Here is a 25,887-nt window from a genome sequence, read left to right as displayed (position 1 = left end):
AAGCTTCCAGGTTCCCACACTGCTCTACCATCCGCTTCTGCCTTCTCCCCTCTGTTCTTTTTCTGTGGGGTAACTCCTTCCGCTCTGGTGGCAGGAGGGATTCAGGCTCAGTAGGGAGGTGAAAGACATACACAGACTCAAGAGTTACAAATCCTCCTTTATGGGAGGGAGGCTGAGAAACAATAATTTATTGTATGGGGAGCCCCCAGAAGCCTTCTCCCCAGGAACCTTTGGGGACCATGGGGAGGGGCATGGGGGCTCCAGGAGCTTCCTGAGAGGGCCGTGTGTTGGGGTGGGGAGGCGACACATTCAGTCCCAGGCACACTGAACATCCGCTCAGGAAAGGAGGCGCCAGACAGACCCCCTTCCAAGGAGGGGGGTGCAGGAAGGCACAGCGGCAGCGAAGGTTTGGCAGAGTGGTTGAGTGTCAGGGATCGACAAAGGACACCATGATGTAGCGAGTGCCCCGAGTAGTGGGGAGCCCCTCGTGGTAGTGGGTGAGACGGCCGGGGTGCAGGAGCCCCCAGCCCTTCCGTGGGGATGAGACTATGCAGTCATAGCGCAAGAAGCGACAGCCACCTCCCTGGAAGAAACGGAGGAATGGAAGTGGGCAAATCAGTAGATGGGGGGCGGGGGGCACAGGAGGGTGAGAGGCTGGATGGGGGGCTTGGGGTGTCAGCATACAAGAGAGGCACTGGGGTGGGCTGGGGTGGGGGGGTGGTGGCAAGGCACACAGCCTGAAAGAGGTCCGGGAGGTGGTGCAGGCGAAGTAACTGGAACCAAGAAGAGGACAGGCCAGGGACAGGTGCCTGAGGGTGTGTAGGGGTTGTCAGGAGGCCCAGGGCTCAAGTGTGTATGTGCGTGTGTGGAGAGGCCCTGCTGGTGCCCTGACGGGGGAGGGCACTCGGGGCTCACCTCATAATCCAGGCCCTTGTGGTTGAGGGCCACGTTGAGAGTGAAGGTGGATGAGTCGTGATGGGGCCGCAAAGAGGGCTGCTCATCTGGCCGGTAACGGACCACAAAGTTCATCACTGCCCGGGTCTGTGGGGGGCACGAGAGAAGAGGTGGGAGGGATGGCCGTGAGGTCACAGGGTGGGCGGGGGCGCTTCTGAGGAGGTGAAGCCTCAACCCAGTGGGAGGAGGGGAGGAGGGCTGCAGGGATCTTGGCCCTTGGGGGTATCCTGCGAACTCCCCGGGGGGCTGCCATCCAGTGGTATCCCTTCCCTCAGGACTCCAGATGCTACAGGAGCTGAAGGAGCACCATGTGCAGACTTCCAGCCAGAACTGGGGTGTGGGAGGAGGCAGGGGTGGCAGCTCACCTTGGTGTGGTAGCCTGGGAACAGGCTCTCTGTCATGGGGCCCACGTACGTCCTCAATAGCTGCAGCCACTGGTCTTCATAGCCCACCTGCTTCATATGGATGTCCACAGTGGGCACATTCTCGTAGCCTCCAGCCAGCCTTGAGTCCTGTGGGCAGTGGGCACTGAGCCCAAATAGGGCCATGCCAGCCGCTCCCCCCTGCTCTGAGGCCCGAAAGCTTGTGTGACGTGCATTTAGGAGCCTCGACCACTCTACCTGACTCCCTCTAACTCACCCTGAAGATGGTACCTCTTCTGGGAAGCCCCTTGGTCACCCCCCACGTCCAGGCCAAGGGCCCCTCCTGTGACTCCTACAGCATCTGGGCTGCCCATCACAACCTTCAGGAGCAGGGCTCCTGCTATTGCCTATAGCAGGTGAGGTGCAGGAGGGCAGGGCTCAAGCAAGTGCTCTACACCAGAGCGCCCAGTTCAGTGGTGGGTGTCGCAGACCTGCCTGCCTGGTAAGGAGTTTCTGAATGAATGCATGCATGCAGTTGTGCCCCCCCTGGGTCCCCAGCACTCTGGGGGCCCCACCCTGCTCCGACTCTCATGATTCCATTTCCCTTCATCACAGCTGCACCTTCCCTGCCCCAGGGGGTGGGGAGTCCTCCCTGCCCCAGCCCCTCTCACCTCATGCCGGCCTCCTGACCACTGGCCATAGTGCTCCATTTCCTCCACCAGTTCGTCACACATCTGGTCGGACAGCAGGGGGAACCAGTACACATCTGGGCACGGCTGAGGACAGACAGGGCAAGAACAGGGCGGGGAGATGCTTGCAGACCTCTTGGGGAGCAAAGCAGCCAACCGAGGGGAGTAAAGGCAGGGAGCAGGGATGCCTGGGTGGCTCAGCAGTTGAGCGTCTGCCTTCAGCTCAGGTCGTGATCCCGGGGTTCCGGGATTGAGTCCCACATCGGGCTCCCCACAGAAATCCTGCTTCTTTCTCTGCCTATTTGCTTCTCTCTCTTTCTGTGTCTCTCATAAATAAAATAAAATAAGATAAAATAAATAAAATAATAAAATAAATAAAATAAAATAAATAAAATAAAATAAAATAAAAAATAAATAAAATAATAAATAGATAAATAGATAAATATAAAATAAAATAAAATAAAATAAAATAAAATAAAATAAAATAAAATAAAATAAATAAAAAAGCAGGGAACAGAAAAGGAAGCCAGGAGATGGGAGAAGCTTGGGGATTGGGACTCTGAGCATGGGGGCTAGCCAGGAAAGGCTGGGCCATGGAAGGCAGGTGTGGCACCGGAAAAAGTACAAATGGCATATGGCTGCCGGGGCTTTACAAAACTGTCATGCCACCCATAATACCAATAAGCCCGACAACAAGAGAGGATTGCTCTGATCAGTGGCAGGGTGGGGAGCCGAAGGCCTATCTGCTGGGCCTCCACCTTTATCTGCCTAAGCAGAAAACCCTCAGACACCCAAGAGAAGTCGGTTTGAAAATGACTAATCCAGGCAGGCGACTCAGGGGGTCAGGGGTCCTACATGGGGCTCACCTGTTCCACGAGCCCCTCCCCTTCAAGGGCCCGGCTGTAGTTCTCATGAATGTACTGCTCCTTCCAATCCTGAGGGAGAGGGAGGGGTACACACCTCCATGGGTGCCCTCTTCACTCCCTCAGCTCCCACTCAGGAAGCCCCAGTACCACAACCACCACCACCTCTCCCCACACAGTTGCTGAACTTGGGAGCAAGCGCTTGCACATGTGTCCAGGTGCCTGCATCCTCCCAGAGTGGAGGGCATGTCCCATTCTCTGAGCAAGCAGTTGGCTCTCACCAGGGGGTTGTCGAAGATCTGCCAGAGGTCCGGGTGCAGATGGTCTGTGTCATACCGGGAAGTGGCCAGGAGGCGGCCAAACTCGTGCTGATTACTAAGGTGGAGGAAGATGCCCTGGAGTGGGGGGGGAGGGTGTGAGGAGACATGGGTGGCTGCTTCTCTGCACCTCAGCTTTGGGCGCCCAGGCCCCACTCACCTTATCCCGCAGGCTCTTACAGAAGGCCATGTCTGGGTCGGTGTCACTGCCTGAGAACACCTCCCTCTGGGGCAGCTCTGTCCTCAGGGTCTCACCACGGATCACGTATGCCTGGGATATATAGGGCACATTCCACACGCCCCTGGAGGCACCCACGCTGGGGTCAGATCAGTGGGTGGCCCTCTCCCCCAAATTCTGCCCGGTTCAACCCAGGAACCCCTTCCTTCAGGGCACCCCACCCTCCAGGCCAAAAGGTCCCGTCGCTTCCCTGCTAAGCACTGCTAGTCACAACACCTCAGTCTGCTCCATAGTCAGCCCCAACTCTGCAGGGGTGGCACTTCTGACTGGTGGCCACTCTGGACCCCCGAGAGCAGGGAAACGGGGGAGCATGCAGGTGTTTATGGTCTCCTCCCCAAGGCCAGACAAGAGGGTTTGCAGCCCTCCGGCAGGACTCACACTCGCTTCCGCTGTACCAGCTCCACATAGTCCTCCGAGCGAGCGTAGTACTCATCGGGGCTCAGGGCTCCCCAGAAGTTGGACCACAGCTTCCCGTGGCGGGACAGCATGGGTGCTATCACCTTCCTGTGGACAGGCAGAGGTGAGCCCTGGGCCCCAGGAAGGAGGTGGGGGCTCCCAGGAGACTATTTGGGGGCCCTCTGGCTGAGCGGGGCAAGTGACCTGTTCTCTTCAATGAGGATACGCAGTGTCTGAGGGTTGGTGATGACGGCATCAGCGTCCAGGCTGAAGTAGAATTCACACTCTGGGTCCTGCCGACAACTGTCCCTGGAGGTGATAGATCAACGAACACTTGAGCTGAAACAGGAGCAGGTGGGGGAAGGAAGGGACTGTGTGGTAAGTGGAAGAACTCCCCCACCTGTCGAGGAGAGCAAGAAAGTGGGTAGAAGCACCAGCAAGAGGAGAAGAGGAAGGCTGGGGGTGCTGGGGGGTGCTGTGCTTGCTTCCCCAGGACCCCAGGTTCTCCTGGCTGGGAGGGTGCCCCTGTGGAGGCTGAGCATAGGCTCCATGCTACATGGAGCACCCCTTCACCCTTGACCATCCTCCCCACCCAGTGCTCACTCACATGGCCATGTCCCTGGCCTCGCCTGGTGTCAGGGCCTCCTCTGGTCCCACCAGCTTCACAGCTGAGAAGTGGTCCTGGAGCTGGGGCCAGGAGTCTGCGATGTGGGGCTCATGGTACACCTCCTGGAGATGGGAGAGAGGGGTTAGAGAGGGTAGGAAAAATGGTGCCTGAGGGACAGGAGGGGCAAGGAGGTGGATGGAAAGGATGTAAGGAAGGAGTCCGGGTGGGGGTGGGGGGTGGGAGTTCCAGACCAGGTAGGGGCAGAGTTCCTTGGGAGGGTGCACAAGGGAGAGGCTGTCAGAGTGTCTCACGTTGTTATGCAGGAACAGGGTGACCCTGTCAGGGGGGTAGTCCAGGAGCAGCAGCCGCTGCAGGAAGCGGGGCAGGAATGGGGTAGGTTGTTCTACAAACACAGCCAGAAGCACCCGGGGGGGAGGCTGGAAGATACAACATGACGACATGACGGGGCTCAGAGGAGTCCAGGCCCCCAGACCAGTGTGTCCTCTACCACCCTGGCAGGTTGGGAATCCCCAGGAGCTCCCCATGCACTGCTGCCCAGCAGGCTCTCCCTGTGCCCTCTGCCTTGATGCCTGGTCCTGCAGCACCCTAGCACCCCTCCTCACCTGCCCCCCCGGGAGTGTCCTCCGGTCCCGGCCACAGAACCCACAGCCTCCCTGAGGAGTCCAGCCATTAGGAACATAGTTTCCCAGGTAATTCAGCTGGAGCTGTTGGGAGAGGCAGTAAGAGGTAGAAGCCAAGGAGTCCAGCAGCAGAGGTGAGGGAGGTCAGGTGGACAGGCAGGGGACAGGGCAGGAAGGGGAGAGATGGACACTTAGCACCTCTCCCAGCACCTCTGCTGCTGGTGGGGTTAGGGAGGACAGGCTTGGAAGGGCTAGAGGTAGGTAGGGGCAGGGGTGGAGGGTATAAGCCATTGGAGCACCTTAGTAGGACCATTCCCGTGGACCACAACAGGAAGTGTGTCGTAGGCCACATTCCGGATCCGCACACGATTCCGATCAAACTTTAAAACCACCTCATCTGGGGAAGAAAGGCTCTGCTTTACACTCCTTTCCTCTCAAAGCTGCCAAGCAATGATGCTTCTAAGTATGGGATGCGGTTGGGTGGGGGAACCTGGGGGGGCTTCTCTAGAGGATGAAGGACTGTGGCTCTAGGGTAGGGTTCTTTCTCTCTCCCGAGGGTTCTGACCAGGCTCTGGCCACCCTGGGGGAGTTCCTAGGTAAGTCACCAGTCCCTCAGAGAGGCACTTTCCTCCCTGTAACAGGGGGTAAGCCCAGACCTTCCCTTTGAAGGGCTAAATAAAATGACAGAAGTAGAGCCCTTTGTTCTCACCTAAAGCCCCATTGAGGTTCTGAAAGATCCGAGATTTATGATCCAGATTGAGGCTGAGTTTTTCCTAGATGGGATGAGATGGGGCAGGTCACTATGCAGGGAGGTAGGCCAGCACTTCCCACTCCTTTTACATCCTCCCAAAAGTCCTACCCTCTCCTCTCCCCTTCAGCTGGAGGCTGGACAGCCCCCCTCCAGCCTTCCCTACCCTCAGCCCTGGGTCCAGGTAGAGCCGAGTATAGAACAGCTGGTCGTCATCGTCATCCTTGTACTTCCACTGGCGGACCACTTTGTGGATGGTGGGGGCAAAGCCAATGAATCCTGCAGGGGATGGGTGGGCAGGTGCTGACTCCAGGACTCTCAAGGCCCCAGGGCCCAGTCCCACTCCCTCTCTGGCCCTCAGCACCTGGAACACTCCATATGCCCCTCCATATGTCCCACCACTCTTTTCCCTCTGCCTCAGGTGCTCTGCCACTCACCACCAGAGTTGAGGAAGCGCTTCCCTGTGCCCACCTCAGGGTACTGCTCGGCCAGCCCCCACTCGGGCCAGCAGAAGCCCTCAGCGGAGAAGAGCAGGCGACTGCCACTCTGAACGAACTTCTTCAGCAGCTCTGCGGGGCTGCCAGCCAGAATCACATCGTAGCTGGGAGAGGAAGAGGGCACGACAGCACAGCAGGAACCTCAGTATCCTGACCCCCGCCCTCTGCCTCCTGCCTGCCCCTTCTTCTCCTCCCCTTCAGCAGCCCCTTCTTCACCTGTCCACGAACATGATGACCATATCCTCCCGGTCTGCATATTTCTCCATCTCCTTCTTTAGCCACCTGACCTTCTGTCCTCCACCAACCGTTCGGGCCACATCACCCCCTCGCCACTCCTCTCCCAGGCCCAGGGTCTGTGGGGAAGACCCGCCATGCCAGGAGGGGCTCAGTCGGCCAGCTGGGCCCTCCCGACCAGGCTCACCGTGGGGCCCCGGACAGCCCTCTGCCCACCCCTGGGGTGGGCGAAGGAGGGCATTCCTCTCACCCGCACAGTGTAGTTGAAGAACTCCGCCGACCACAGGAAACGCCGGTATCCTTCCGTCTCGGCTGTGGCCACCGTGATCACCAGCAGCTTCTCTGTCACCAGCCGGAATTGGTGCTCAGGACCCACTCGCCCCGCTCACCGCCCACCCCCTTCGCCTCCCTACGACTCTGCTCCAGTCCTTCGCTTTTTTCCAATTCCTTCTTAAACTCGGCCCAACCAGGGGAACCTGGGCCCCAGTTGAGAGCGGATGGGAGTGACCAGGAATTCGGGGTCCGTTCACGTGGGGAGGCTGGAAATCCCGGCTCAGGGTGGGGAGTGGGCGAGGGGCCGCGGGATTGGCCGAGTGGAGGGCGCGGGGCGTGGAAGAGGCCGGCACCCCCTCCAGACCTCGTCCCCCACCCCGGCCCCCGGGCGGGCACGCAGACTTGGCACCACCCACCCGGCGTTCCCGGGGCTCTCACCTGGGTTGACCGGGTCGCCGCCCCGGGGACGGTCGGAGGCCGAGGTAGCAGGCGGCGGCGGCAGCAGCAGTAGGAGCCCCAGGAGGAGCCGGAGTCCCGGGCCGGAGGAGGCCATGGCGGGGAGCCGGCGCAGACGGCACACAGGCCCGCGGGGCGCTGGGGCTGTGCGCCCGGATCCCAGCTCTGGGGAGGGGTTCTGGGCAGCGCGGCCGGGGCCGCAGGGCGGCCGGCCCCGAGGAGGAGCGGGGTGTGGGCGCCGCCCTGGAAAAAAAGGCGTAGCCCGAGGCTGCTGAAAACTCGAGAGCCGGCGCCGCAGACAAGGCTCGGATTGTCCCCGGGCGTGAGCGCGCCGGCTGCGCGGAGCCCGCGGAGGGGGCGCCCGGCGGGAGGCGGGGGAGGGGCGGCGGCTCGGGCCGGCTCTCCCGAGCCGAGGACTCTGGCCAGAGCCAGCCGGGCCCAGCGCCGCCTGACACGCGAGGAAGCTGAAACCCGGAGAGGGGAAGTGACCCCCTGCAGGCCGGGCGGGATGCGGAGGCGGGTCTTTGCCACAGCCCTGCCCGGAGCGGCGGGACGGAAGGCGGGGAGAGCACGGCGGCGGGTGGGGGGGCGCGGGGAGCCGGGACGAGTGCAGGAGCGGGCGGCCAGAGGGGCGAAGGCCGAGGAGTCTGCGGCCCCAGCGGCGCTGGGGGGCGAGGTTTCCGCAGACGGTCCCCGGGGCCTCTCGGCTTGCCCACTCGAGCCTGCCCACTTTCTTTGGAAGTCCAGCCCCTCGCCTCAGCCGCCCCGGAGAGAAGCTCCAGGGGCAGCCTTTGTGATGATGGCATCTTCAGAAGGACGAAAGGAAAATGACATTTCTCAAAGGACCACCGGCACCACCTCTTTAAGGTGATCCATTTCAAGGGGTCCCACAAAATACACAACCACACTCAGGCCGGAAGTGGTTTTGCCCCTATAAAATATGGCGGAAAGCTTTCTCGTCTCCTAGGCAACACCACGTAACGCGTGGACGCAGTGGTATGCCCTCTGGGATCGTTCTGCGCACGCGCAAACAGCACGCGCTACCGGAAGTGATGTCATCCCCATCCACGGGATGGTTTAGCGCGCGTGCGCAGTAAGCTCTTCCGTCAGGTGTGTTGTGGAAATGGTGGAGAAGAAAACTTCGGGTATGTGAGCCCCCGGCGGTTGGCCTCCTACCTCTTCCCAGACCCTGGCCTCTGATGTTCGCACTCAGTTATTAGTCTCAAAGCCCTTCCCCGGTCCTCGGGTCCTGGCGTCGGGGTAGCCCCTCAGACCTGGCATGCTCCGTGCCAGTGCCGGGGATGGAAAGAGAAAAAGTTCTCTATCACCGTCGAGAAGCGGGCTCTCGGGGACGGGGACAGACGTGCAGGCCCACCGCTGCATTTCAGGGCGATATGTGCGGCGGCAGAGGGGTGCACAGCTCCTGGGCGCGGGGAGGAGTGGCACCTAACCCTGCTCCTGGGACGGAGGGGACCGGGAAGGCTTGGAGGGAGAAAAAAGCTTGAGCTGCTGAATCCTAAAAGTCGAGTCACGGTTTCGCTCAGTACGGGCGCGCTGAGCCTCATTCCCGGCAGCGTGAACCTCGAGTGCAAAGGCAGGAAAGCGAGAAAAAGCAAGTCGCTCAGGAAGCCAAGTGCACATTTGGGGGCTTGCGGGGGAATAGTGAGCGTCTGGAGGCTGCGGAAAGGTGCACTTGAAAGGCATTCCGTACATCGCTGGAGAGTTTGAATTCTATGGAGAGGGCAGTGGAGAACCATCAACAGGCCCTTTTAAGGCAGGGGCGTGACCGAAACAGATTTATCTTTTGTTTATTTATTCATGAGAGACACAGAGAGAAGCAGAGACACAGGCAGAGGGAGAAGCAGGCTCCATGCACCGAGAGCCCGATGTGGGATTCGATCCCTGGTCTCCAGGATCGCGCCCTGGGCCAAAGGCAGGCGCTAAACCGCTGCGCCACCCAGGGATCCCGTGGCTACCTTATTGTACCGGGCAGGTGTAGAGGCTGGAAGGCCAGTTAGGGAGCGATGGCGTTGTAGACATAAAGAGATATGTGGGTGGAACACCCTGCCAGATTGACTGCAGTCAATCCAATCATGTCAGTCCTTTCTTAAAACTCTTTGCCAGATTTCCATTATTCACACGGTAAATCCCCAAATCCGGGGATCCTTGGGTGGCTCAGCGGTTTGGTGCTTGCCTTCGGCACAGTGCATGACCTTGGAGCCCGTGAATTGAGTCCCACCTTGGGCTCCCTGCATGGAGCCTGCTTCTCCCTCTGCCTGTGTCTCTGCCTCTCTCTCTCTCTCTCTCTCTCTCTGTGTGTGTCTCATGAATAAATAAATAAAATATTTTTTAAAAATGTAAATCCCCAAATCAAAATTCCTTTAGATACTTAAAGGTAAGACTTAATGGTCAGCCTGACTTTATATCCGCACAGTATATACTTTAGATAGCAGCCCTACTTGAACTTTTTACAATTTATTGAAGGCACCTCCGTCTCCCATCCAGGCTTTCTCTCGTGCTGGTATGAAGACCTGACATACCTTTCCACCAACCTCAACCAAGCTAACTTCTATTCTTCTATTCTTCTAACTTCTATTCTTCTTCTAGGTCAGATCTCAACCTAATCTTTACTCTGGAGAATCTTGACTACCCCAAGGCCAAGTTAGGTGTTTCTGACATGTGCTCTGTCATACTTTGTACTTCCTTGCATAGCATATTCTATGCTGTACTCTGCTTGTTTGTTTGATCATTGGCATTCCCCACCTGACTGTAAGCTCATGTGTTCCCAGAGCCTAGGGCACTGCTGGGCACTTGGAAGAGAGGCAATATGCAGAGATCCAGAGCTGAGCAGTTCTGGGTTTGAATTCTGACCAAGCTATGTGAGCTTTGGACATGCTTCTTAGCCTTTGAACTTCAGTGATCTGGGGATGATAATGATATCTCTCTCTTAAGGTTGATAAAGGGTTAAAGCTCTTACACAAAGTGCTTAGCGTAGGGCCTGTCTTGTAGTATATGCCCAGTAAGCGTTAGCCACTGGTGCTGATGCTATTATTATGGTTACAGGCACTCAATAAATATTTGTTGAGTGAATAAAGAGATATTTAATGTAGAATGATCAGACCCTGATAAAGAGAGAGAGAGAGGTCTGAAATAACTCCTAGGTTTCTTGTTTAGGATGTCTGTGTCAGTGGTTCCACTTACTTAAACAGTGCACAGCGGGAGAAGCAGACTTGGATGGGAAGATTCTATTTTGAGCTACAGCATCAGCAGAGCCATCTCTGGCTACTCTTCTAAGCCTCTCACGTGGCCTGCTGTCACCCCCTTAAGGAGAGGGCTGTCCCCATCTCTGTCTCAATCTTTTCACTCTTCCTGGGATTTCAAACCCAAACACAGGGCTCTCTCACCCAGATGCAAATGACTCCAAAAGTGGTTCTCTTAATCCTGAACTTTCTCCTTAGCTCCACAACTGTTGGCTGTTTAGTCGACTGCAGGAAGTCACTTGCTGACCTCACCATTTTAAACCCCTCCAGCCGTTCACTGGGGTCTATTAATTCTACACAAAATATCTCTTTCTTTATTAAACACATATTCACGGAGAGCCTATAACCATAAGGAAAACCTGAAGCCATGTCAAGGAAGCAAATGAGGGGATTCTTTCCACCTGAGGGAAACAGTCGACAGAGTCTCAGGGTGTCATAAAAGGCAGATTGCAGAAATACACAGTGAATTTGGCACCAATTGTGAGTGGTTCGCACTGAATGGGAGTCAGTTTGCTGGAGGTTGAGGAGTAAATGGGAGGGGAAGAAATGAAACATCCCATGGACCATTCTCTCAAAGATGAGTCACAGGGACATAAGGTCAACGTGAGAGTTTGGCAGGTTTTCCAGTGAAGGGAAAGTACCTGTGGGGTTGCAGATGCAGGAGGGAGGAAAGAACTCCAGTGGAGTCGGGGAGGAGTTGGGGGGGAGGTGTTGTATCCATTTGGAATGGAGGGAAGGCAGGTGCCCATATAATTATGTTTGAGGGTGGGCTGAAAGATGAGCGTCTTTCTCTACATGTGGGTGGCCAGTGTCCTTTCTGCAGGAAATGGGATTGCTGAGTATGAAGGTGGGGGCGTTAAGGTCCACTGAAGGCTGGAAGCCCAGAGTGTACAATGGTCCCCATCTGCACGGTTGTGTGACTTCTGCCAGCAGTGAGAGGTCTCCAGGAGGCATTTCATTGGTTGGGTCTGGGAATTGGGAAGAAAGGCTGGGGACGCCCCAGCTTCTCTCCTGTGCCCCCACAACTCTCTGGCTCTGCTCCATCCAGTTCGCTCCCAGGATCCTGGACAGCGGCGGGTTCTGGACCGGGCTGCCCGACAGCGCCGCATCAACCGGCAGCTCGAGGCCTTGGAGAATGACAACTTCCAGGACGACCCCCACGCAGGACTCCCCCAGCTTGGCAAAAGGCTGCCTCAGTTTGATGATGATGCAGACACGGGTGAGGCGGGTGGAGGAGGAGGCGGGAGGGGGGAAGGGCGGGGCCGGGCCTGGGGACGCAGGGCAGAGGAAGGGGGAGGAGCCTGCCCCGGGGCATCGGGCTGGGGGTTGGGCAGATGACCCAGGAGCCCGACTGGCTCTGCCAGGGACTGGCTCCTGTGACTGTGAGCCAGCCTCCCTCCCCTCTCTGCCTCCACTGCCTCTAGCAGATTGAGAATACAGAACATGGAGGTGCTGAGCTCCCAGAGCCCCTCCAGCTGGGACACAAAGCCTTAGGGGAGCTTGCAATGCATGTAGGTGCAGGCTGGAGAAGTGAAGGGAGGGACACACTGGGTAGAGAGAGGCCAGCTCGGAACCCAGGGGAGCAGGTGGGCAGGGAGTGGACATGTGGGTGTTGGGAACAATGGCACAGAGAAAGATGGTGTCTTTCTTGGCATGTGCCAAGTAGCTGCAGTTCACCTTTGAACAATACAGGTTTGAACTGCATGGGTCCCCTTGTTTGTGGGTTTTTTACAGTCCTGTCCTGTAAAGGTGTTTTCTGTCCCTTATGGTTTTCTTTCTTTTTTTTTTTTTATTTTTATTTATTTATGATAGTCACACAAAGAGAGAGAGAAAGAGAGGCAGAGACATAGGCGGAGGGAGAAGCAGGCTCCATGCACCTGGAGCCCGACGTGGGATTCGATCCTGGGTCTCCAGGATCGCGCCCTGGGCCAAAGGCAGGCGCCAAACCGCTGCGCCACCCAGGGATCCCCTCCTTATGGTTTTCTTAATCGTTGGTTTTCTCTAGCCTTGTTGGAAGAATACAGCGTGTAATACATACAATGTGTAAAATCTGTGTTAACCACCCTTGTGCTATCAGTAGGCTTCTGGTCAACAGTAGACTATCTGAAGTTGTTTTGTAGGGAGTTGAAAGTTATACACAGATTTTTTGACTGCGTGGAGGAGGTCGGTGCCCCTAACGCCCTTGGCATTCAAGGGTAAACTGGAATTGCCCTTCCTCCGTAGGAAAGAAGAAGAAGAAAACTCGAGGTGATCATTTTAAACTTCGCTTCCGAAAGAACTTTCAGGCCTTGCTGGAGGAGCAGGTGAGGGGGGCTGGCCCAGGGCCTGGGAGGGCCCCACAAGGAGGGAATGAGCCCACAGTGGTCCTTGTCCTGAGCAGGTGCCTGTTATGTGGGTGGCTGAGGAGTTCTGGAGCCCTCCTCTTGTCTCTGCAGAACCTGAGTGTGGCCGAGGGCCCCAACTACCTGACAGCCTGTGCGGGACCCCCCTCCCGGCCCCAGCGCCCCTTCTGTGCTGTCTGCGGCTTCCCCTCCCCGTATACGTGCGTCAGCTGTGGTGCTCGGTACTGCACTGTGCGCTGTCTGGGCACCCACCAGGAGACCAGGTGAACTCAGAACCTTCCCCCGGCCCCCGGGAGACATCGTCTCCCTTACATCCCCTCAGGCCTCCCAGAACCTTGCCTCATCCTGGGCTTCCTCTACCTGCAGGTGCCTGAAGTGGACTGTGTGAGCCTGAGGGTCCCCAGAGGAGAAGGCCTTCGGTGCAACAATCACCCCAGCCTCAGAGAGGGCTTGGCCAAAGGGAGAGGTACTCCCATGGACCAAGAGAGGAGCCGTTCCCGCGCCCAACGAAGCTGTGTCCTACGTACCGAGGAAGACCAGTCTTACTCCCAGGGACTGTTTGCAGGGAAGTGGGCTGGGCCCTCAGTGTGCTGTTGTAATAAAAGGTTTCATGCGAGGAGGAGCCTGCCTGTTTGGTCACATGTGTTTTGGGGCTGAGGGTCATAGGTCTCCTGTCCTCACTGCCCTGTGGCTTTTCCTTCTATATGTCAGTCACCCCTCCCACTGTCTGCCTGTCTGAGTTCCCTGACCAAGGAAGATTTTGGTCCCATTCACCTACCACACCCATGTCTCTGCATTTCTTGGCTGCTGCTTGATGTCATTTTTTGGTGATTGATTGATTGAGTGCATTTAATTTTGTTTTTTGTTTCTCTAGTTCTTCTGAGTTGATATCATCTGAGGATAGCCAGGACTGGGTGACAGAGAAGTGGAGTGAGCTTTGGGGACAAGGTGCAGAATGCTATTGTGGAAGGAGCCACCCCTGCCTTCGTCCTCTGGAGCTTAACCCAAGGGAGAGGTCATCCCTTGTCCTTGGTGCTGCCAGGCTAAGGAGCAGCTGTTCCAATGAGGCTGTAATGGGCTGTGGTGTGTGAAATTATTAGTAGCAGAGAAAACCCAGAAATTTCTGGGAAGCATGAGGGAATTCATGATATAGAGGCCTCTGTTCTAGGTGGTTCTGGGTGCTGTAATTCTTTTTTTTTTTTTTTTAAGATTTTATTTATCTGAGAGAGAGCAAGCACAAGTGGGGGTGGGGGACAGAGGGAGAGGGAGAAGCAGGCTTCCCGCTGAGCAGGGGACCTGATGTGGGACTCAATGCCAGGACCCTGAGATCATGACCCGTGCAAAAGACGCTTAACCGACTGAGCCACCCAGGGGCCCCCAGATGCTGTAATTCTCATGTGGTGGTAAAGCTTCTTAGACCCATGTCTGCTCTAAATTGATTGGAAGCTATGAGCTCATAAGCTCCTTGGAGTTGTTGTCTTAAGAGCCTTGCCCCCTTGGAATATAGCAAAGCAGATGCTGAGGAAGTATTTGTTGAACAAAATGACCTCAGTAAGATATTAATGGGATCCAGCAAATTTGGTGGTAGGCACCTTCATAGGCTCTTCTCCCCCTTTTGGTACTTTACAACAGTTGGCCCAAATGTTCCCAGTGTCTTCTTAGCCTTTCTCTGGAGACTTGAGGCTGGGTCAGTGGTGTTGGGGATAGCTCCAAGTTGGATGGTGGTGAGGACACAGTTTGGGGACAGTCCCAAGTATGGTGGTTTCAAAAGATGGTGTACATTTTCTGACTATCCTTTCATCGAAAAAGGGTGTCTTTGCCCCCTTCCCCTGGGGTCAGGGCAGAGGCATGCCTGCTTCAACCAGCAGAGAGTAGCAGAAGTGAGATCATGTGACATCCAAGGATAGGTAGTAAAAGGCCAAGAAGCTTCTGTCTTGTCACCTGGGACACTTGTTATTTTGGGTCCCTCCATCACCATGTGAGGAATCCAACCATCCTGAAGCTGCCGTGCTATGAGGAACCAGGCCCCACGGGGAGGCCACACGTGATGCCGCCACTGGCGGACCCTGCTGAGTCCAAACTCCAGGCCACCCCAGCGGCTTCTGTCATGGGACTGAACACCTCCAGATGATTCTGGCCGCCAGGCATCAAATCGCCCTTCGCCATCTGAGGCTTCCCGGCTGTGTCCGCAACATCACGGAGCAGACACAAGCCGTCCCTGCTATGCCCCAGATTGCTGACCTACAGAAGCCATGTGTATAATCAAAGCTTTGTGCCGCTGAGTCTCAGGATGGTTGTTACCACAGCGGTAGTAACTGGGACACCAAGAGTCTGGCGTGCTGGCTTCTGACTTCTGGCCTAAATTTATTGTGTCTCCCATGAAGGGAAATTTTGTGGGTCCTAACCTTTCCATCTTCTGCTCTATCATGAAATACATTTGAGAAAGAAAAAGAGAAAAAAAAAAAAAGAAGGAAGAAGAAAAGAAGGGATGGAAGGGAGGAAATGAAGGAAAAAGAATAAAAGACTATGTCCCCTGGCTGAGAAATGCCATCAGCGCTCCGCTGTGATCTGCATTGGACTTCCTGTCAGATTTGCACCGAGTCAACACAGTCTCCTTGATTTATTTCCTAAATTCTCTGGCTTTGTTTCATATTTTGCTATTACAAAAAGAACCATGAAGGTACTGCCTGGTGTGAGATTTGTCTATTCAGTGACACACAGCCTTCCCAGCTGACCTTGATCAGACGGAGCCAAGCCCAAGGGCTCCGCATGGCTCTCATGCTCGGTGGCTCCAGGAGTCCGGTCACATTCTCTAGGAAGGAGCTATGGACAGCCCACCCCCTGAAACCACACTCCCTAAGGAAAACCTTGAGCATTTTTGCCGGCTTCCTGTGTGCTGAGGAGATTGGTCTCTACTTTGGGAGACCCGGGTCTTTGGGAAATCTATACTGTGCCAAAAACTTGTGGAAGCTGCGAGGCAGCAGCACAGCCTCCTCCTGGGCACAAAGAGACTGGAAGGCTAGAGCCTGGGGGCTCACTCCTACAGCCCTCAATGAGAATTAAATGTAGTTGACATGAATTAGTTTGGAAAGCCAAGAATCCTGGGAAGCAGGCCCGTTGTGTTTTCAGTCTTGGACAAATCCTGGTCCTACTGTCTACTAACTGCATAGCTTGGACAGGTCACTTACAGGTCACTCTGACTCCCTTATAACCACCGCCCCGACAGTGGGAAGATGAAATGAGATGGCATGCCCAGCCCAGTACCTGGCATCTGGAAAGTTCTCAGTCAGTGATAGCTGTTGACATGATTGCCCAAGGCCTCCAGCAGTTCGTTGTTGAGCTTTGTCACAGCTGGTTCCTCCAAAGACTGGACATTCCTCACAGTAGCCTTAGCACCTTGCCCACTGCACAGCAACCAGCTGCTTACATTTCTCTTTGCTCCTGGTTTGTGAGTTCTTTGAGGCCAGAGTACATGTCTTGGTGCCACACTAACTTATGGCAAAGAAGAAAATCAGTATTGTTTAAAAGGGTAAGCGTGTCGATAGCTCTTAATAGCCACGTGACTATGCATGCATAAGGAAGAAGAAATCAAAACTTAACCTAGTGCACATGTTAAGGTACCTACTTAGATGCTCAAGTGTGAAGTCTGCCTTGTATTAGTTTTCCTGAAAGTGGGAAGGGGTGAGAAGAGGCAGGCTGGGGTCTGAGAAAGGAGGTAGAAGCTGTGGGGCAGGGGGCAGAGTGGAAGTTTGTGTCTGACATGTCCAGGTGGCGTCAGGAGATGTAGTTTTTTTTTTTTTTAAGATTTTATTTATTTATTCATGAGAGACACAGGCAGAGGGAAAAGCAGGTCCCATGCAGGGAGCCTGATGTGGGACCTGATCCCGGGACTCCAGGATCACACCCTGGGCCAAAGGCAGGCGCTGAACCGCTGAGCCACCCAGGGATCCCAGCTTTTTTTTTTTTTTTTTTTTTTTTTTTTAAGATTTTATTTATTCATGAGAGACACAGAGAGGCAGAGACATAGGCGGAGGGAGAAGCAGGCTCCCTGCGGGGAGCCCCATCTGGAACTCAATCCCAGGACCCCGGGGATCACGACCTGAGCCAAAGGCAGGCACTCAACCATTGAGCCACCCAGGCGTCCCTAGAATTAGCTTTTGTCCTTCATTGGGTGTGTGTAGGGGGGTAGGTACAGGCATCCTGAGGAACTCTGATGGCTTCTCAGAACTGTGAGATCCTTCTTAAGGTGTTGGTCACATGTTTGAGAGAGAAACGCACTATGGGTTTGCTAACAAAGCGAACCCCACAGGGCCAATGCTTGGCACAGTAGATGGGTAGTTGTGACACTAGGGGCCACTGTAAAACAAGTTTTTCAGCACCCACTGTCTTGTGCAGTCCCTTCCATGATGACTCTTGACTTGGCCACGTAACTGGCTTGGCCAACAGGACATCCCCAAACTATGGAAGCAAAGTGTGAGGCATAGGATATAGACTTCAGCAAATTTCTTACCAGGAAACCTCTTCACAGCTGAAAAAGCACCGGTGCTTCTGGGTAGACCCTTAGGAAACCCCAAGCCAGTGTGTGTCCAAGGCCAGTGAGCAAACAGGTTTGCTAGGAGAGCAGGATTGTATGGAGGAAGAGTAGGGACTGGGGACAGCAGGTGGGCTAGGACCAGGCAGTGTGTTAATGGTCTTGGGATTTTTTCCTGAGGCACCAGGGAGCTGCCAAGGCAGCACAAAGCATGGTGCTCTGTGACAGGAATGTGGACAGGATTAGAAAGAGGAGAAGCTCAGTTAGGGAAATCCTTTCCTGAGCAAGGGAGAATGAGGGCCTGACCCAGTGAAGGGAGCAAAGTAAGTGGATATGAAAAACACTGAGGCAGGGGGGAATCCATAGACTCTGGGGGACATGGCGGAGGGGAAGTGAAGGGAAAGCCTGAGATGACTGAGGTCAAGTTGTGCGACTCAGGAGTCAACTATGCTGGTCACAGGAATGACAGGAAGTGGCAGTGATGAATTTGATGACTTTGCCCAGCCTGGGGAAAACACACGGGGCGGGGGGAGGGGGCAGGGAGTGTATGCACTTCTGAGGCTCAGGAGGGCCCAGTTAGAATGCAGATGTGGGGGTCTCTACATCCTGGGGGACAGTCCGTGCAGGTGAGTGGATGGGATGAAAGAGAAAGAAGGGGCGGGATCGGAACCCAGGCCACCCCCAGTGACTGGTCACCAGGTCAGCGCTGCTGGGCCTAGGGTACGGTCCTAGCCCCCCTCCTTCCAGCAGGCGCCAGGCTTCTTTTTTTTTTTTTTTTTTTTTCCAGGCCTTTCTCTTGTGGCCTCGTTCTCCTGTCTCCAAGCCAGTCCGTGACCCAGTGCGGAGTCCGAGTTGGACACCACGGAGTCACCATGCACACAGCACCGATACGCAAGCCTCCGTGGAGAGACATTCAGAGCCTTTCTGGAAGTCCTCATTGAATTTTCCCCAGGAAAATCTGCCTGCACCAGACCTGGCTGATTTAACACACAATTTCAAAGGGTTTGTCAATTTGTGATGTCCACTCTTAGACACAGCTAAAGGGACTCTGCTCAGGGTCAGCTGTCTCCTTGAGGAAGGTCGAGAGAAGAGAATGACTTGTTATCTGAGGCTGGCCAGGGGAAATCTCTGCCGCTTCCAGCTTCCTAGAGCTGTGTCTTCCTCGGTCTGCTCCTTGGGGACTCTCGTCGGTAATTCGGAGTGCCACACTCTTGAAATCACTTGCAACCGCTTCTCTCTTTTTCAGATGAGACAGTCCAGAGGTGACAGAGGGACAGGTGCAGCCTGGGGTCCAGAGACTGAGACGACCCTGGGGGCCACCCCAGTCACCCATTGCTTGGCCAGCCACTTCCTGTCACACTCCATCCCTGGACAGTTCATAGTACAAATTTATTTAAGCATGTGTTTATACAGAATACAAACCGTCGGGGACGCCTCCGCCCCCTCAGCCAACCAGCGCCCAGACCCAGAAGGTCCCGCCCCAGGAGTCTGAGCTGAGTTCTCAGGAGGCGGGATCTTGGCCAGGCGGAGGGGGCGTGGCCGCGGCGGGAGGCGGAGGGGGCGTGGCCGGAGCTGGGCGTGGCTTCCGGGCGCGGGGCGGAGTCGGGGCGTGGCCCGCAGCCGCGGTCAGCGCGGCCTCGCTCGGCTCCCGGCAAGGCGAAGGGAAAGGGGTCCACCGGCGTCCTACACGTAAGCGTTCTTCCCGTATTTGCCAAAGGTGCTGTCGCCTTCTTCGTCCGAGGCCGCGGGGCGCAGGCGGTCAACGAGGCCGGGGGACCGCGCCGCGGAGGCATCGTAGGGGAGCCTGGGTCAGCGGGGCCTGGGTCAGCGGAGGCGCGCCCCCCATCCCGGCCGCCCCCCATCTCGGCCGCCCCCGCCCCCGCCGCCGCCGCCCCCCACCCCGGCCGCCCCCGCCGCCGCCGCCCCCCACCCCGGCCGCCGCCCCCGCCCCCCACCCCGGCCGCCGCCCCCCACCCCGGCCGCCGCCCCTGCCGTCCCCCATCCTGGCCGCCCCCGCCGCCCCGCCCTTACCTGGGGGCCGGGGTCGCGTCGGGAGCGCGGCAGCAGCCGGAGCCGAGGCAGACGCCGCCCAGGATGGCGAGAAGGGAGGCGCTCCAGCCCAGGTAGAGGGCGGGGCCCAGCTCGTACCTGGGGACAGGGACGGTGCGCGGCGGCGCTGGCTCGGGCCCGGCCGCGTCCCACCCACCCAAGGACCCCCAGGGCGGGGCTCCCATACTCACTTGGTCCCCGGATACAAAGGGTCGAAGAATTCCCGGGTGATGTTGAAGGCGTACCAGGAGATGGCCACCATCCCGCAGAATCCTGGGGAAGGAGAGGAGGGCCACGCTCCAGCCCCAGGCCCGGCGGGGGGGGGGGGGGGGGGGGGGGGGGCGGCGCAAGTCCAAGAGCAAGTTGCCGTCCCTCCCTAGGTCCTGGCCCTTCTGTCTCCTAGGGTCCCGAGGGCAGCCCCTCTTTCATGTCTAGTCTCCCAGGCTCTCCCCTGGTCCGTTCTTTATCCCCGACCTGCCTAGCGTCTTGATCAGAGCTGACTCACGTGGAATCTGCCCCATCCAAATCCTGCCCATCCTGGAAAGTCCAGCTGCCCCAGCAATTGTCTGCGAAGCTTGCCCTGATGCCTGTTGCTTCGGCCTCCCCAACCCCCACACCCTCCAGCCTGGGACAGGCCTTTGCCACTCAGGGCAGTGAAGGCGTGAGGCCAGTGAGACCCCTGGACTACTGTGAGACCTCCAGCCTTGGCCCTCTCCGGGGGCTCCTCCAGTAAGTCACCTGAGCTTTCTGAGCCTGTTTCCACAGCTGGGAGGAGGCCGCGCCCACCCTACTTCGCGGGCTTGTGGTGAGGCGATGGATGCGGGTGTTTTACAGACTGAAAAGATGGCCAGTCCTACAGTATCGTTCCTCTTTGCTGTGGGTTTGCACGTACACCCCTGACTCTGACCTTCCCAGGCTGGCTGTAAGCTCTGGGGGCAGATGCTCACTCACCTTTGGGGTCCCTCTCACACCTCACTCATACCTGGCTCCTAGTTGGTGCTCAATAAACGTTGCTGATGGATTGATTTGTAGTCAAGAGAGTTGGTGAGCATGAGTGAGGCTGGTGTGAGCAGGGGAAGAGGGAAGACTGGGCAGGGAGGGCAGGTGTCTATGTCACGGGGAAGGTGAGACACGCACTGGGAGTGGCAAGCTGGAGAGGACAGGGAATCCCGGGAAGCCCCCCCCCCCACACACACACACACAACGCAGGGCACACCCACCACCTTCCCCCAGTTACCAGCCAGTATGTGTAGGACCCCTGCGGTGGCCGCCAGCTTGGCCTTCCTGGAGAGCTCCATGCCCCCAATGTTTATGCAGCGCAGCCCCACCATGCCTAGGAAGAGGCCCAGGAAGCCCAGGAAGATGGCGGTGATCATGAGCGCCCGGCAGGCCTGGAGGTACCCTGGGGAGGTGGGGCGCAGCCATGGGTCCCTAAGCTGGCCCCTTCCCGCTCCACCACTAAACCAGCCCCTTACATACAACCAGCCCCTGTTTGGGTCTTAGCCCATAAAGGCCCTCAAGTCCTCTCCTTCCCCTTCAGGCCCTATTTGGCTGATGGGGTCTCCTTCCCAGGACCTCACCTCAGCCTCAAGGAATCTCAACCCTTGCTCCCCCTGCACCTGGCTTTGGGGCGCTTCATGATGGGTTTTCTCCCTGACACTGCTGACACTTTGGCCAGATGATGCTCTGTTCTGGGGGGTCATCTGTGCATTGTGGGACGTTCAGCAGCATCCCTGGCTTCTATTCATGAGGTGTCAGCAACAATCTGCCCCAAGAGGGACAATCAAAATGCTTAGACACTATCAAATGATCCCTGAGGGACAAAATCACCCCCAGCTGATAACACTGCTCTGTTAGGTCGCCACCACGCTCTGTTGTGAATTACAGAAATTGCACTCAAGCGCCCCAGCCCCTTGCCCACATCTGCTTCTCTCTGGGTCCCACCTGGTGCCTGGCACAGCCCTGGGCAGCCTGAACTGAGCTTTCTCCCGAAGCAACCAGCAGGGGGCAGCACTGGCCCATGAGTCACAGGATGAAGGCCATTTCTGATCTGCAAAGTGGGATACCTGGGCGCAGGAACAATCCAAGCCCGTCTAGTTCATGTTATGTTTGGTGCCTCAGATTCCCCTTTGTCAAAGCTGAAGGAAACAGCCAGCTTCGTTCCTGGTCCCCTTCCCCCTTCTCTGTCTTTGATAGTTGCCAAGCACTCCAAGGACCTTGCTCCCCTTCCCGGGTGGGGCCGCGCCACGGTGCTAAAGGAGAGGCTGGGTCCCTGCCAGGAAGATGTGAAGTGGCCCGGGGCTGGCGGTTGGGAGGAGGGACAAAGTTCCCTGGAGCGCGTTCTCACTCCCAGCCACTCCCTCTGGAGTTCCCGCCCTCTCCCCTGCCTCCTCTACACACACATTCATCCACGCCACTCTACCCACGACTCTACCCGGGGCTGACCAGCTCTGGGTCCCCAGGCAGCCAGGGTAGACAAGGGAGAGATTATTGATGGGCCCCCAGGGAGCAAGGGCTGGGCATGATTAAAAAATGAGAGTCAGGACCCCCTTCAGGACCAGAATCACCCTGGCAGTGTCGGCTACCTGGGTTCCAGCCCCCCTACCACCTGTGGGACTCTGGGCGGGTTAACGCTCGTCCTTGCGGCTTTCCAGTAAGACGAGGCCGCTAACCCTGGCACAACCAGGCTATCGTAGACAGCACTGAGGGAGGAACCCAGCACCATGGCTGGGACCCGGATGACCCCCCATACGGGGCAGCGTCCCCCCCCCCCCTTCGCCTCAAGAATGCTCCTACCGCTCCGTCAGCAGTTCCAAGCGGGGCCCTTCTCTGGCGGACAGGCTCACAGCAAAGGCCCCTCCTCAAACCACGGGGTAGGTGAGGGTGGGTGAGGGTGGGTGAGGGTGGGTGAGGGTGGGTGAGGAGGGAAGGGCTGTGGCTGCTGGGCTGGCTGCCTCCCAGGCCCCCTCTGGCCACCTCCCAGGCCCCCTCTGGCCACCCAGCCTTCTGTGCTTCTGGCCTAGACGGTACTCAGCTTTATAGGGAGCTTTGGGGGGCACCTGCCTTAAGGCCTGGGAAGAGGGATGAAGGCATGACGCCCCCACTGCTGTCTCAGGAGATTCTGGGAACAGTGGGGGCCTAGAGACCCACACAGATCCCCTAACTTCTCAGAGCATCTCTGGCATTCCTGGGGGATTTCCAAACCCAGTGTTGGCGTTAGTTCTGTCCATACCCTGCACCTGCAGTACGGGACGAGAGCAAGATGGCTCTGATCTTCCCCTCTCGCTGTGGGGCTTGGGGCAGAAGGGGGACCCCCCTGGGGCATGCTGGTGGCTACTCCTAGGGTGAGCGGGAAGCAGGAAGATGCTACCACCACCAGGGGGAACCTTTCTGGGTCAAAAGAGCTGTAGGCTCCAGCCGCTTCAAAATACTACAAAAATACACTGCCTGAGAACACCAAACACACGCACAGCACACACCCCTACCTGCTTCCAGTGGATGCTGAGCTGCAGGGAGACTCCCTTTAAAAGGGCCCTTTAGAACTCACCATGGCAGTGGGACGGGTGCCCCCGCCAGAGCCTGAGGCTCTTAAGTGTCTCAACCCCAAGAACCCAAGACAGGGCACCCTCTGCATCCCACAAACCCCTGCATTCCCACCCCAGCGCTAAGATGCTGAAATCAGTCGTGTTTGTACTAGGCTAACACAACATGCTAACGTTCCGTATGTTTTATCCCAACACATAACCGTCCCCTGAGCCAGTGGTTACTCGGATTCTACAGGTGGGAAAAATGAAGCTCATTTTATCACCTGCCTGGGGCACAGAGCTAGCAAAGTGCACCCATCAGGCTGACCCTGGTGCCTGCACTTGTAACCACTAGGTGTGTCACATTAGGGCAGGGGGACACGTGGGATGAGGTCCCTACTGCAGTTCCAGAAAGGGGGCTGCCCCCAGCACTCCCAAGCACCTCCCAGCTTGATCTAGGCCTCCCTTACTAGTACAGTGCCCAAAGCCCGACCATGGGCAGCACCCACCCTCCCCAGGGGTCTCTCCCTCCCCCAGCCTCCTGCCACCCTCTACCCCCTGGAGCTCTCCCCATCCCATACCAGAGAGAGCCAGCAAGGACGGAAACTCCCGGCAGCTGTAGACTCCTAGGGAGTCGGTGGCACAGCTAAACCAGAGGTTCTCGAAGATGGTGTTGGTGGTGATGACGCTCCCGTGCACGGTGGACACTCGCCAGTAGCTGTTTGGCAGGGTCACCCCCAGCATCAGCAACCCCAGGGCTGCCATGAAGAAGCCGAAGGTCTCCACAGCCACCGACATGGTGGGATGCAGGGCCCTGGGGGGGCGCCTGGGGCCCCAGAGAAGGGGAGGGGCTGAGCCCCAGGGGAACTTGAGAAGCTTCGGCTAAGCTGGACTGCTCAGGCAAGCTGAAGAGAAAGGGGGGCCAGCGGCAGTCTGGGCTTCAGGTCTATCTCTTGGTTTCTGGCCCCGGCCCTCTCTCTGGCTCTTTGCTTCCCGGAAGGTCCGGGCAGAGGAATGAGCCTAGAGCACCAGGCAGCTGTTGACGAAGAGATGGAGGGAATAAACGAAACGGGCCAAAAGTCCACCCCCTCCCCCAGCCTCTGGGCTGCTCTGGGCTCCCCGCCCCAGGAGGGGGGCGGAGAGGACTTCTGGGAGTGACTAACGGATATGGCCAAGGAGGGGCCCCCATGGGAGGCGGTGGGAGCCAAGGGGAAGCATGTCTGACTCAGCTTTCATCGGGGGCCAGAACATGGGAGAAGAGGGTGACGGAGAGGCAGAGACAGAGTGCCCACAGACAGACCTCTGGTAGGGCAGCAGCTGAGGAGCAGAGCCACCCTCCCAGATGTTGGTGAGAAGAGTTTAAGAAATGCAAAAGATGGGGACACCTGGGTGGCTCAGCGATTGAGCGTCTGTCTGCCTTCGGCTCAGGGCATGATCCTGGGGTCCCACATCGGGCTCCCTGCATGGAGCCAGCTTCTCCCTCTGCCTATGTCTCTGCCTCTCTCTTTCATGAATAAATAAAATCTAAAAAGAAAAAAGAAACACAAAAGACCCAGGGTTTCCTTCCTCCAAGGAAGATGATGGTTGGATAAGGGAACAGGGTATCTGGGAGAAACCCACTGCCCTGGAGTCCAACCAACCCAGAATCAAACCAGACCCACCATTTACCAGGGACCCAGGCGTGCAGTCAGCCCTGTGCTGAGATTGTTTCTGCTTCTGTGAGCTAGAACCAGCTTCCTCGCCTGTGACCCCAGATCAAAAGCTCCTGCAAGTTGAAACGCTCCCTCCTCGGTGACCACCCCGGGTCCGGGTACTGCAGGCCTGGGCTGAGGCCACCAGTGGGTTGCTTCCCCCCTTGTTGTGCTGATCTTTGACTCTCGGCACCGAGCTTGATCTTACTGCCAAGGGCCACTGAGGAGGATAAACCACAAGCCCAGAATGTGATCCTATGGGTAATCTAAGCTGCTCGGTTATCAGAACTGTCATCAGCTCTATTAATTACGATGGATTCAAAACCTTCGGGTCCCCACCCCAAGCCAAGGCTAAGCACCTGTCCCGGTGTGGACAGTATCATTTCCTACCCCTAGGCCAAGCCAGGGCAGCTCTGCTCTCCTGCAAGCACAGCAGGGGCTCAGTCTCCAGGGACAGGGGACGGAGGCTACCCCCAGGCAGCACCACATCACTCGGCCAAGTGTATTCCCCCACCCCATGGCCCCCCTCTCGGTGTCAGGCTCCCCTGAGCTCCCCTCAGGTGCCTCCTCAATCCCTCCAGGCTAGGCTGGCTTGGCTGTGGAACGAGAGGTATGCAGTGAAGCAAGACAGGCCCACGCTGAGCCTGGCACGAGGCGGGTGTGGGGCCAAGCAGGCTGGGTGGGGACTGGGTCCCGACCTTCCATCTCTGAGCCTACAGCTGGGATGTCCTAAGTTCGTAAACTTTTCTCCAGAACTCTGATGACCCCATGCCAAATGCCTATTCCTGCCTCTGGGCAGCAGCCCCTCCCCTAAGGGGACAGGGGTGGGAGTTGGGTGGTGGGGAGGATAGAGGGGGGGACAGGGAGGGGGCCACAGGAAGACAAAAGGAGGGAAGGGCGGAGGTTTTGGCGGAAATGGAGTGGGGGCCCCCCTGGTGTGGAAAAGTCCACGTGCTGAGATGCAGCTGTGTGGGTCAAAGGAGACGGACACATAAATCCTGGCCTGTTCCCTCCACTCTGCCCTCCCGCCTCCACTCACTGCTCTTTCCTGGGATTCAAGCACCATTCGAGGCCTCATCCCTGTCTCGGTGCTGCCAGCTTTGGAGGTGGGGGGTGGGAAGAGGAAGGAAGGGTGTGGGGTCTGGGCAGCTTGGCAGACAAAGACGAAGCCCACACCAGCCACAGCAGGCAAGAAAGGACCCCGGGGCACCCCCA

The 25,887-nt window shown here is 57.2% G+C and overlaps 3 protein-coding genes and 1 long non-coding RNA gene across 9 annotated transcripts; 2 read left to right on the top strand and 2 right to left on the bottom strand.

Moving 5' to 3' along the window:
* Positions 1-144: 144 nt before the first annotated feature.
* On the bottom strand, positions 145-7,759 carry PLOD3 (procollagen-lysine,2-oxoglutarate 5-dioxygenase 3). Of its 2 annotated transcripts, XM_025425944.3 has the most exons (19): positions 7,258-7,756; positions 6,797-6,888; positions 6,529-6,665; positions 6,253-6,416; positions 5,982-6,094; positions 5,777-5,840; positions 5,367-5,464; positions 5,050-5,151; positions 4,738-4,863; positions 4,427-4,548; positions 4,024-4,128; positions 3,802-3,927; positions 3,346-3,487; positions 3,150-3,263; positions 2,872-2,940; positions 1,988-2,092; positions 1,320-1,466; positions 916-1,041; positions 145-583 (listed from the first exon to the last, which is right to left on the bottom strand). In XM_025425944.3, the coding sequence occupies exons 1-19, from the start codon at positions 7,370-7,372 to the stop codon at positions 428-430; spliced, it is 2,223 nt and encodes a 740-aa protein (XP_025281729.3). In that variant the 5' UTR covers positions 7,373-7,756; the 3' UTR covers positions 145-427. The 2 variants fall into 2 exon arrangements, 1 of the variants encoding a protein (XP_025281729.3); XR_007411121.1 differs by lacking the exon at positions 145-583 and having other exon boundaries at positions 1,320-1,482; positions 7,258-7,759.
* Positions 7,760-8,261: 502 nt separating this feature from the next.
* Positions 8,262-13,499, top strand: ZNHIT1 (zinc finger HIT-type containing 1). The gene is made up of 5 exons (XM_025425945.3): positions 8,262-8,420; positions 11,584-11,754; positions 12,759-12,838; positions 12,971-13,140; positions 13,244-13,499. Exons 1-5 carry the CDS (start codon positions 8,399-8,401, stop codon positions 13,263-13,265), a joined length of 465 nt encoding a protein of 154 aa, XP_025281730.1. The 5' UTR covers positions 8,262-8,398; the 3' UTR covers positions 13,266-13,499.
* Positions 13,500-18,271: 4,772 nt separating this feature from the next.
* On the top strand, positions 18,272-20,488 carry LOC112646205 (uncharacterized). Its single transcript, XR_007411123.1, has 3 exons — positions 18,272-18,410; positions 18,655-19,097; positions 19,940-20,488. It is a non-coding gene; the product is annotated as an uncharacterized LOC112646205 (long non-coding RNA).
* On the bottom strand, positions 18,779-25,788 carry CLDN15 (claudin 15). Of its 5 annotated transcripts, none has more exons than XM_049111094.1 (8): positions 24,643-25,788; positions 24,367-24,505; positions 23,563-24,017; positions 21,402-21,507; positions 20,695-20,859; positions 19,649-19,730; positions 19,440-19,556; positions 18,779-19,212 (listed from the first exon to the last, which is right to left on the bottom strand). In XM_049111094.1, the coding sequence occupies exons 3-8, from the start codon at positions 23,777-23,779 to the stop codon at positions 19,168-19,170; spliced, it is 732 nt and encodes a 243-aa protein (XP_048967051.1). In that variant the 5' UTR covers positions 23,780-24,017; positions 24,367-24,505; positions 24,643-25,788; the 3' UTR covers positions 18,779-19,167. The 5 variants fall into 5 exon arrangements, with proteins under 5 accessions (XP_048967051.1, XP_048967050.1, XP_025281724.1 ...); XM_049111093.1 differs by having other exon boundaries at positions 24,650-25,788; XM_025425939.3 differs by having other exon boundaries at positions 24,367-25,788.
* Positions 25,789-25,887: the final 99 nt, after the last annotated feature.

This window comes from Canis lupus, chromosome 6, assembly GCF_003254725.2.
Source record: "Canis lupus dingo isolate Sandy chromosome 6, ASM325472v2, whole genome shotgun sequence".
NCBI classification, from domain to species: domain Eukaryota; kingdom Metazoa; phylum Chordata; class Mammalia; order Carnivora; family Canidae; genus Canis; species Canis lupus.
Note: the sequence above shows the minus strand (reverse complement) of the source record. Positions and strands in the feature narration are given on the sequence as shown.